At 32.8% G+C, this 12,828-nt stretch overlaps 1 protein-coding gene across 1 annotated transcript in view; it reads left to right on the top strand.

Moving 5' to 3' along the window:
• LOC130891370 (nephrin) overlaps nt 1-12,828 on the top strand; it is a 526,229-nt gene that overhangs the window by 453,454 nt on the left and 59,947 nt on the right. The window contains exon 10 of the mRNA XM_057796033.1: nt 11,055-11,348. Within this exon, the coding sequence (XP_057652016.1) occupies nt 11,055-11,348 (294 nt within the window). The remainder of the gene's footprint in view (nt 1-11,054; nt 11,349-12,828) is intronic.

Genomic DNA, 12,828 nt, shown 5'->3' with positions numbered 1-12,828 from the left:
GTTTATCTCTAATCTGTTGCCTCGACGTATTTTTGATGTGCGAACATCCTTCTGGAGAAATGAGTAAAACAACAAGATTGAAGCATTTAATAGTTGCACCGTATAATCTGATATACAGTCAGAACTTAGAATTAAATGCCAGCATGAAAGTTGACATCCAATGTAGAGCTAGAGTTACACTATATAAAATTGGATTTTCAAACATTCTTTTATCAATAAATTAAATTCGCCTTCTACATAGTTGGAAAATTTATTGATCACTAGGTATTATTGAACGAAATTGAACAAAAAAATACGAAGAGTTGTCAGTGGATAACTCTCCCCTGAAAACCTCTTCTATGATCATATTTAGTTATTGCTTGCTAAAAAAAGCGGATTGTAAAAATTAAAAAATAAACTGTCGTCGATGCAACGATTAAAGTTTTGCACTCAAGTTAACTTTCAACCTTAAATAACCTAATAACTCATTATTAACACCGAAAAAATTCTTTAGTTATTTCTCCACCTCAAGTAACAATATTATATTTTCTGCTATCGAAATAAATTCCACAGTCTCTTACGATTGTTATATTCAAAATAAATAATTCATGATGACGAAAAGTCTGTGTTTTTAGTTATTAAATACGGTCACACAGACCCATCAAAAAGTGGTTATATTGTGGTTCGTCGCTTAAAATTAAAAGCCCACAAGCTCACATAAATAGCGTTATAGTAGCTTTTCATATGACAAAGCCAGGATGGTTTTCCCGCAAATTAAATTTCGTTTGCTTTGGAAAATCCTTGGGGTGTAGAGAACGTTTTTAATTTTTCTTTCTTGCTATGCGACGAGTAACCCAAAAACTTTTTCGATTAGTTTATGATGCAAATGTTCCATATAATTTAAGAATTATTATAAAGAATATTTACATAAACGACACTATTGTTTAGGAATACTATAGTTTAACAAATCAACAATAGGATTAATCAGCAATCGATACATGGGAATATTACAGTCATAACAGATAAGATATGGGTGTATAGTGAAGAATCTAAAAATGGATAAAATTTCGTTGATTACATTGTTGAGTACACTTCTCAACAAAAACCTGAATTTTTAGGAGGTTCACTGCTTGGATCGGATACATTTTTGAATCAAAGACCATCTTACATTCAAACCAAACTAGTTTTCAACTGCTTGAGAGATCGTACCATTTAACAAAACCCAGACAGGAAAGTTCGAATAGGTCATTTCTCTAATTTCATAATTCATAGAAAATCCTTTAGTTGGCCAATGATCTTCCGTTCTTTGTCTTCCCAGCTTTGTCTCCAATCAACTTTCAACTTCTAATAAAAGTTTTTTAAGCAAGCCATTCAAAAGTTATCTAATTAAAAAAGTCACCGCTTCACTAACCAAAAATTTCAAAAACGATTGGTGATGGATTGTACAATTCTGCAATACCAGAAACAATTGCCGTTTTAGGATGTGAAGCTGCTGCAAATTCGGGATAAAAAGACCTTAATTTGCCACATATCCGACAAATCTAAATGTTCGATACTTTTCCTGTTGTTTCACAAGAAGATACACCAACAAAGACCCTACAAATAGTTAGTTTGTAACTAAATTGAGGAAAAGAAATCAAAAAGTTAAGATTCTGATATCAGCAACTCATTTAAAAACTCTAAAACTGTTTGGAGCAAATAAAGTCGCAAGAGGAAAAATTTATTTCTTTGAGAATTTTTCAAACGCTTCGTCGGAATGTAAAGAAGAACTTTCGTCTTGGCAAATCTTATATTCTGTTTGGTTACATGAAGAATATACAAATTTGCAGACAAATGCAACAAATACGGTAGCGAAAATTAGTAAAAGAAACAAGGAGAGAAGGGGAAAATTATAATATGGTTTTTTTATTTCATCTTGGTGATGCTCGAGAGCAAGAATCACTTCAGGTACTTAAATGTTTAGGTTGATTCACTACTATTCATTTCCAACTTCAAAATTATTAGTATCGCTTCCTGTAGTAATATTGGAGGATACGTTAAAAATTTAGAAACACGTATCTACATCCCACATTAGATGTTTTTCTTATGGCTATGATTTATGCTACCATTTCGATGCTGTTACATTTGTAAGGCTTGTTCCACTAACACTTTTAATTTGAATGTTGTGTATTTAACGTAATCTCATGTTCTATTATTGATCATATCATACACAAGATTACATTAGTAATACGAAATTTCTAGAACTATTAAAAACTCCCTTATTTGTATCGTGTCTTTTTGGGAAAAAATCACATTCACTTGTTGTACGGCTTCCAGGCCTGTAATTTCGTTATAATGAAACAAATAACAAATTTCAATAGCATCACGAATATAATAGAATTTGTATTTATGAAACTACTGGGCTGAAGAATTAAGCAGTTGAAATGAAAATACTCAATTCAATCCCGCTGACATTTTGCTGGAAACAATTCGTGGTGTACGAGCAGCCAGGCTTCCGTATTTAACTTTGGAAAATTATAATTGTCTCATGGCTGATATGCTATATTTAAACATGCATGTCACAGAAGAGGAAACTGAAATATAACTTTTATCAAATTTTCACTGTGAAACCTTATGCCGGTCTACTTTCCAGCACGGTGTTCATCTAGCTAATGAAATAATATACTTCATCATTCTCTATTCATTTCAAAGTTGATATTAATGGAGAAAATAGGAATCACTTTGTTAACTAGGTTACTTTATTATTCACTTTCATGGGACTTTGGACATTGAATATAAAGTAAATTTGACCACTTTGTCTCTCAACGTATAGAATGTGCAAAAAGGATTTTATGCTTTCATAGTCTTTTCGGACAGAAAACTGCTTTTGTCGATTTTAAATTTTCAATGGAAATCTACAATATTAAAAAAAAATATGCGAGATTTATAATATTCAATTAGACATGTTCAAAGTGCTCTCATTATATTTCAGATAATTCATTTAGATGATTAAAGCCACACATTAATCCACAAAATGTTTTCCAATGTTTCTAATTATTCAAACAGCTTCAAACTGAACTTAACTAATCAGAACTGAAAAGCTCCACCTCCGCTTTCACCATTTTTTAGAAAATTAGAAGCTGAATCTTTCTAAACTTTGAGCTGATATATTGAGTATATCATAACTTTACAACGTTCTTAAATATATTTTTCCAAGTTTCCAATATCCTCTCTTTCATTGAAACTTTGAATTGAGCTAAACTAATAAGAACTGAAAAGAACTCCCTTATCGACGCTCTCATCATATTTTTAAGGATCTCGAAGTGAATTTTTTCATCATATTCGCGTTGCAGCTGATATATTGAAAATTTTATAGCATAACAACGATTTTTTTCTATTTGTTCACTCACAATCAAATAATTGAAGTGCACTGAACTAATCAGAATGGAATAGTACCTCAACTACAACTTTTTTGGAACTTTGAGTGAATTGAGTAAACTCTGATTTGACCCTTACAATCATATTATGACTCTACTATGATTTGGAAACATTTTAACTCATATTGTAACAACTCTATAACTAATTGCAATAATGAGAACAAAAAAATAGTGTTTTCCTCACCGAAAGTTGATTATTTTTCTATCTGTTTGAAAGATTATAACGATAACGATTTAAATAATTGTTCCCTAGGCTCGCCCTGTCGAGCTACTATGAAATTTTAAAAATTCGGCGAATTCGCGCGGCATCTTTCACATGTTTTATAAATGATGGCAGCGCCTTTGAAGAACTTTTTGTTATAGCGAGTGGTTTATTTACAGTATTTCTTTCAAATAATTTCTAGGAAAGTCTATTTATTTATTTGTTTTGATTCTTTTTGTTCGAGACCTTTGTAAAATTCTATTTGCTGTAAATAAATAAGTAGCGCAGTTAGTTAGTTTTAAATAAATAGTTGTAGCGAAAATAAGAAATTAGTAAAGTAATCGCAGAAATCGCTGAAGTGATATTTTTTAGCGAATTATTATGAGTTAAGTGTATTGTATAGTGTGTAAATAGATTAAGAACGTAGGAGATAGTGTTTATTAATTCACCCCACGAATAGAAATAGCGTAAATGAATACGAAAATCGTTACAAAATCTTTCGTAATATTTCAATCACCTTCAAACTGCCCAAACTAAAACTATACTTCACAATTTTTGGTGTCTCTCCAAGCGCTCTCACCATATATCAAAATGTTCTCATCGGCTTCATCTTAGGAATATGAAAGTCTACTTGGACTTTAATCAAGAGCTTTTCATCGATATAAAAGACTTCTTGTTGAATCTGTCTTGAATCGATTGAAATCGATTCTCATTCGATAACTTATACAGAATGTTCCGGGACTTGATGCAAAAAATTCGGCAGTGAGTAGATGTCGTAAAAATAAAGCTGTAAAGTAACATGAAAAAATTTCTCATTTCTGAGTTATAGGCCTCAAAGCTGCACAATCAGAAGATGGTTACTTGTCAGAAGCCAAAAGATTGTATACCGAACGCTTTCCGGGCAGAATTATACCCGACTTAAGGACTTTCGTTGCTAGACAAAAACGGTTTGTCTATATAAATTAAGTAAACTAGTTTTTTATAAAATGATATTTTAGGAAGTGTCCTACGAGAAAAATAGTGCATTTGTTCTCGACAACTCTCAAAAAAAGATGACTGCAGTCGATGAATGATTAAAAGGAATTTGTCGCTCGTCATTAAGATGCCGACAGACGAAACATGTAACAGGCAGACGTTAACAATGTGAATACAAAGTTTATCTGATTATTTGGTGGAAGGGAATGAATCCTCAAGATAGAAATTATCGATTTTTGAATTAACCAGACGTCGTAGGATAAAGGATTTACATTTTTGAAATCAGCTGCTTAGAAAAAAAAAAGATTTTGATGCAAGGTGGTGTTATGTCTTCTGTTTTATTGAAAGTGAACAGAAACAGAGGCTACCGAACTTTATGTGCTTGCAATCATTGGTGTGTATTCTTAACAGAAACACTATGTGACAAAATTTCTTGAACTGATTCGAAAAATTCCAACATTACCATTCTATTCTCAATTACTGAAAAATAACTAGATAAATCATTTTTTGTGGATAAATGAGCTTTCATTGAAAAAATAACTTCATTATCTTCTTATGCTAATATCTGGTTTTGTTTCCAATGGCTTGAAAAACTTTTCCAGAAATCATTTACGTATTCAAAGTTTTTCAATGGGTCCTTCCAGAAGGGATGTTATGCTCTGCTGACTTTTTGTTTCCCTAAAGTTTGAATTAAGAAATTTTCGGTAATTAGTTTCGAGACAAAAGAGATAGTAAAAAGTTGACAAAAAAATAATTGGAAAAAAGTTACTTGACTCCTAGTCAGTAGCTCATCGTTTAAATTAGTTCAGAGTGTGCCTTTACATTTTTATCACACTATTATTAGTTTCTTCTCTTTGTTTATAACTCTCTTTCTCTCTCTTATCTCAAATTTGCCTTACTTAGAGCGAGCAATTTTAATTCTTGCACACGTATCAAAAATTGACGATAATACAATAATTCGATCGAAATTTCTAATTATCCTGATTAGATTTGCCAAGATTCGTGAATTTCTTTTTGTGTCCTTTGCATGATAGTAAGAAAAATAGGAATCGCATTTACAAACTTACAAAATCAAGATGCAAACAACAACACATCTGTACATATACAAGATAGGTTCAATATCTGAACTGAAAATTGAAAACTAATTCTTGGCATTAGAATGAAATTACTACAACTACCGAATCACCCTTATTATAGTAGCATGGCATGCTTTCTATGACATTTGTGTGCTCCGGATTGAAACTAGTAAGAAAATATAATGACTGATATCGAGTACTGAATTTCGATATCACCTTTTTCAGCAAGCTAGGTAAGTGGAGGAATGAAGTATAAAGGAAAAGGAAGACTCACTTAGTGAGTAATTTTTAGTAACGGGAAAATAATTGGGACTCCTCAAAATACGAATCCAACCAAGATCTATTAGTTACGTGCTAGAAGCTTCAGTAGTTGAGCTATCCTAGAGACACGTACCACTTCAGTCACCTACATAAGAGATCCACCTAGAGACCAATCTTACCGCAGACTGCAATTTCCAAGTTATTAATGAAATTCAGGAAGAATTAATAATGAAAAGGGAAGAATAATTATTAGTATTCAAAAAAATCGTTTGGACCATTATCGAACTGGGAATCAAACTCTTATCTATTGGTTACAAAATAAAGTTTGAAAATGTCTTAAAAAGAACTCCACGCTTTATTGATAAATACACACACAATTGAACTTCTGCAAATTATTTATGTCACATTCGCGAATTCATCCTGTTGAACCCAAAACTTCACTCTGATTTCCAATCCTCCATTTTTATGAAATAAAGGAAAAAACATCACACATGATGTGTTATCTAATGCTGGAACTAGATACAAGAAGTAGAAGGTATAAATAAACAGATCGGTTGGCACAACGTTGCTAAATCCCTCTCATTTTGATAGTCTCATTACTTTTCTCTCACATATGTTATATTTGAATGGGAAACGTCTCAACTAAGGCATGAATATTCAAGCTTTCATTATTTTTAAGACAACAACCAAATCTTATACGTACGTAATTTATGTTAATTAAAGGAAATGTTTCAAACTATTTCGCAGCGTAAATATACTTTTGCTTATACAAACAGTGAAAAATTATCGAATATGGTAGAGAGCTCAAAACTTACTCATAACCAAAATTCAAACACCAAGAATTTTAGATTTAAAAATCAAAGCGGAAACTTGTACTTCGACTTCTGGTAAATAGTACAGCCTCCAATCCCATTCCTCTATCTCTGGAGTTCGCGTAAGGGATTCACAACTTGTACAACTCCTCAATTTAGTGAATATGTCGCTAGCAAAGATTGTGAACAGAAATAGAATGGAATAAAATTTCGCAGAACTTCCATTCCATTCTTATGTTGTCTTTGTGAGAAAATATAATAAAATTTTAGTCCTGTCCAGTTCGTGGAAACAGTACATTATGCATCTAGGGAGAAAAGTAGGCCATCTTCGCGCGCGAATTTTGTCACCCCAGCCTTCAGATCAGAATGCCCTACTTGGTGGTGGTACGTATACTTTTTTTTCTGTCGCCCGGATGGAAAATTCGTTCTTGACGTATTATAAATAAATACTGAATGTCTTGTGAAGCAAACTGTAATCGAGAGTAAACATTTCGATGATCAAGTCGTTGCTACGATACCGGGAGCGAAAGAAAGTTCTCCCCGGAAGAGAATAGGTTACTTTTGTCCCGCATACCAGGGACGAAAAGCGAACTTTTCATCCAGAAGAAAGAAAAAATATATTTCCTACAGTTGCTATGAAAAATATCACTTTTGTTATCGCTTCCATATGTTCAAAACGGAAAATTTCTTACACATATAAGTGAAACATAATTTATTATTGTTATTATGATAATGAATCGTTACACGTCAAATTAACACAGCATTTTCCCAATGCTTATTTTCCATAGTAACAAAATACTTCCAGGTATTGTTCAAAACGCATCCGATATTAATAATAACTTGCTACCAATTACTCCACGACAAAAATATGAAATAGCTCACAGTAATTAAATTACAACTATGAAATTTATGGTAAGAGTATGATAAGCCATCCCATAACAATCATATCTATTTTATGCGGAAACGTTTACTTCCGGAGATACCGAAAATCAAAAATCAAGCAATGAAAGAACTTCTGAAGTTTTGATTCCTCTAATCATAAGCACGTCGCTCCAAGAAGAATAATTCAATTCATACAAATGACTGGTTAGCCTATCGATGCCTCAACAATGAAGGCTACACTAATGAGTGGGTCAATCACATAGAAAGATTTGTTTGATGATAGCGGTGTTCATACCGAAAGAATTGAGGCCAGCTGAAGACCTCTGAGAGCATTCTTCCGCGATAGGCATGTACCTTGGAAAAGATTTGGAGGACATAATCATAGAAAATACATGACGATGAAATGTCGTAAATCTGAACTAAAAATTCAATTCATTTCATTAATTGAAGAAATCAAAAAAGATTTTCGAATGTAAAAGTTATAGATTTAAGTCCAATTAAAATATGTTCACCTTTATTTCAGTCTCTAACACAACCTAACCTAACCTAACCTAACCTAACTTAACCTAACCTAAGCTATCCTAACCTAATCTAACCTAAGCTTACCCAACTTTGGAAAAATTACTAAATTTGCATTTTATCTATTGATTTTCCTTGAAAATAATGCATTTGCATACTTTTTTCACAGAAACTGGGCATTTATAAATCATCATGACTTTTCACATGATCATTGTGGGGTGGCTTATCATACTTGTGCCAAATTTATTCTTAAGCAGTCAGAAACCTTAAGCCCTCAAGAGCATTTGCTGATGAAAATTAACTTAAGAAAAATCTCATAGAACATTGCATGTTCGACTTTGTACCAACTGCGCTGCTTTCTCTTTCACTGCTTCGAAAGACTCAAATATTGTTACTATCAACGCATATTTGACTTAAGGAAAGAGATAGAAGTCACACGATGCAAGATCTGGCGAATAATGTGGGTTGTCTGAGACTAGCTGTTTCATTTTATTACCTCTTAAGGGGAAATGCGAAATGAGACACAGGTTTGCATACACTTTTCACATGTGTCACATTATTTATCAATTTCTATAGATCAAGTAAAAGCACGAGTACTTAGCCGTCGGTCACATTGAACAAGATAAACGACTTTTGCAATAATTTCATCCGTGCCATCTTGAAAATGCCTTAGCCACTCAAAAACACGCGGGCGCGACGAACATTCATTGCTATACACTTGTTTCAGTTCAGTTTTTCCATGTTACATGTGAAATTTTACAATAATCCAATGCTCCATTTTTTCTGGAAAACAAAAGACAGTCTTTATACAAACAAGGGCAACGGCTACACTGTTTTGTTTACAGACACATTAGGCATCGCATTCAAAAGAGTTTCTAAAGGTCTTTTGCGAATATCGCGAATAACGTAATTAAGAAGCAAATCTTCTAGCTCTAAAGTTTACGAGTTGAATTTCACAATCCTCTAATCTGCACTTTTGAAAATTTGCCTCCGATTTCTTTTCTATAAGAATAATTATTCACAACCCTATAAATATATAATATATATAGGTAAGCAGATGATTGTTTATTTGCTTGCAATTGATAAACACGTACCAATAGTTAAATTTTCTGATTTCTGAACTAATCTTTTTTTTTAAATCATCAATATTTTATTAAGAACAAATTTATCAAATTGCTGTGACAATGAATGTGAAAAATATATTCAAAGTGCATCCTACTATTTTTAGGCTTATTAAGCTACATCATATATTTTAAAACTTTTTACTGGGTTTGTTATTGTTTTATTCAGAATGTTTTATTAATTATTAGTGTTTTAATCAATAATTTCGTATTATGAATTTCAAAAGGTTTTTTACACCGAACAACGGATCTGTTTGATTTATATTTCATTACAACAGTATTCTGCTGATTCCACATTTTTTAATCGTGAAAACTTTTTTGGTTATATCTACAAAAGAAATTATTTGTATAAAAAAAACTCTAAATGAGATGAATCATGCTATAAATCCCATACAACATAATGATTTGCTTCATGAATCTTTGACACGGCATATAAATATTTTAATAATTTCAATTCTGATGTTTCCTAATTAATAAATAATACAAATCTAAATTAAAGATCAAGACAGTGCTAGATCGTACTAGAAATAATTATATAAAACTTCATCTCATAACTATCAAAATATCTTGCTACCTACAATTTCTTAGAAGGCTGGTTGGTAAGGCTTGTATATTATTAATTGATGAAAAAACTCTGTACACTCCCACACAACTATAAAATTAAATAAATCGTGAACAAAACTTTTACAATGGTAGTAACAAGATACTATACTAATAAAAACGAGAATGGAATTTCAATAAATTTGAATTTAAACAGCGAAGAATTCACAAGAACTAAGAACATTTGCATACATTGAAAATCAAGGCAACGTACAGTTTTAGTTCGTAGTCTATATCGGGTCCATTATCATCTTAACAACATAACTGAGGTACCTTCAGCACGGTTAATCAGATACCGGTTTAATCAATCTGATTGTAATAGCACCAAAAGGAAAACAAAGATCACAGCTTTTCCGAAAACACACTTTCCAAGTATGGTAGCTGCTCATGGTAATTTAATAATTATAATTCGACATATACAAGCACTTCTAAGGTCATTTTTATTAAAGAACCTGTGCAGCTCTAAATTCGAGGTGTACCTTTGACATTTATGAACGTCTAGAGCGCAGCATGTTCGCATTCATTCTGTGTACCGCTTAACGTGTAATTCTAGGTATTCGATACTGATTAATTATTTGAGTTTCGTCCACATGGAACTCAACTACAGCCATTAAACGTTAAGGCTTTTCCTCCTCCCATTACTTAGCACTAGGCGAATTGATTCTAAGCAAAAATGTAGTGATTCTCTGTAAACTTTTAGGAGTAACACCAAAGACCACTGCACTGTTCAAAAGTAATAGTATGCGCAGTATTCACATTCCATGCTGGAATATTATTTTAACTCCCATGATTATTTCTCAATGGAGTTAAGGAAAGGATGAGCTACACACTCCAAGAAATTTACTCCAGATGGGACAAACAATCCGTAAGGAAATTCAGAAGGTTCGGTCCTGTTATGAGGAGGTAGAAAAGCGCGAGGAAAAGACATCTATATCCTATATCTTACTGCATATATTTATCAGTCTAACATAAAATTACTGGCGCAAAAAAGAAATGTTTATAAGGCTACCAATAATATTTACACATCACTATTTTCACTTGTATTGTAGGGACCTAATAACAAAACTCCTTATTTATTTGTCTATTGTTATACAAGCCAGAAAGAAAATTTTGCTATTTTGCTATTTTGTGTTCCCAATGTATCTTAACTAAAAACTGATAACTTCAAAATAAGTGAAATATCCATATTTATGAAATGCTATTTGTTTCAGATGCTCCGATTTGTGTTCAAGATCGAGAGGAACTTTATGGAGCACTAAAACAAGAAACGGTTATTTTGCGATGTAGCGTAGATGCCCATCCTCCCGTCGTAGCTTTCCATTGGACCTTCAATAACAGTGGAGATCAGAGCGACGTGTCTCCCGAGAAATTTACCAGTGAAGTGACATCTTCCAGGCTGAATTATACACCTGCAACTGATCTGGACTACGGAACTTTGTTGTGTTATGGAGAAAATGAAATTGGTAGACAGAAAGATCCTTGTATTTTCCAGGTTGTTGTTGCGGGTACGTTATGAACCTCGTTAATTAGATCAATAATAGAAGCTGATTAGATAATTTTATCACTTTTGTAGTAAACAAAACATTTACAGATTTTTAAGCTTATGGGATGGCTTCAGAATATATAAGCTGTACTATGGCGTGGAGACGTTTTCTTCAGCGACAAGTCCTCTTCACTCGATTTGAAGGTCTGCTAGGCCAATTTCTTTTTAGCTTCTACCATCTTGTGGTTCTATAAGTAGATGTAGAAACGTGTTTTCACATACCATAATGCATCACCTCATCATATGGACAGGCTTCTCTGTATGATGGGTATATTCGATTTATTTGCACAACCCTAGAGTAGGATACCATACATCTAGGCAAGCTTGTCGTTTTGTGGTTTTGAAGAGAATGCGTTTGACTTTAATTGTTTGGATTTACTACAAATCTCAGTATAAAACTTCCACTTTTAGGTCGATTTGTTTGTGTTTTTTAATAATATGGCCTTCCGTGTGAGCCTTGTGTCTTGATGGAATCCTGAGTATTTCGTGTTAGTAGCTTGTGGTATTTATACATTGTTCATATGAACAGGACGTCTTTAACTTAATTTTTCCATTTGCTCAACCACATTTGGATGTCATTTAAATGTGTCTGAAGAATCCTGAAAGTTGCAGCTAGATCTTCGTTGCTTGCTAATATGACTGTGTCGTCGGCGAAGGTGTCAATAATGGTTTCATTATTTACTGGTAGATCTGCCATGCTTCTATTGGATGACAATCGGAAATTTCATTTCATATTTCATACTATTTTTTTCCTTCTAGTGCTTGATTTATTGTGTCTCCTATCCTGTGGTTTTGTTGTATAATTAAATGCTTCTTACTGACTCCAAACTGATGTACAAGTATCCATTCCTCGGTATTTGGGTCTGAGATTATTCTATGTAGTCATAATCTTTCAAGGACCCTCAACAGGATTGAAAGTAAGTATATTGGATGATATGAAATGGTGTTTGGGTCTTTGCACTGTTTTGGGATCATTGAATTTTTCCGCAGGAATTTTTCTGCAGTTTTGGACAGTAATGGAGACTTAAAATATCATAAAATATGTAGGTGATAAGTAACTTGGTAACTTCTTTATCATTATTGAAGTTATTTCGTCTAAGCCAAGAGCTTTTCTGGGATTATCTGCAGTTGGAGTTGAAAACAAACTTTTAAATGCCGAGAAAATCCTTAAAGGTATTAGGTTTAATCGAAAAACATATCTCAAGAAGCCTTCGAGGGTTAACAATTAAGTATCAAAATAAATGGTATATGGATCAACAAGATACGATATGTCGATGACACAGTCCTGATAGAATATAACATGAATGACTTCCAAAGGCTCCTGGACATAGCTGGAACACGCAGTCAGCATATGGGAATCAATATCAACATAAATAGACAGAATGTAAAACTACTATACAATAGTGAAGATATTTAACGGGTAACAAAGGTGAAGTATCTGA

The sequence above is a fragment of the Diorhabda carinulata genome, chromosome 3 (genome assembly GCF_026250575.1).
Source record: "Diorhabda carinulata isolate Delta chromosome 3, icDioCari1.1, whole genome shotgun sequence".
NCBI classification, from domain to species: domain Eukaryota; kingdom Metazoa; phylum Arthropoda; class Insecta; order Coleoptera; family Chrysomelidae; genus Diorhabda; species Diorhabda carinulata.
This window is presented reverse-complemented; position numbering and strand designations above follow the sequence as displayed.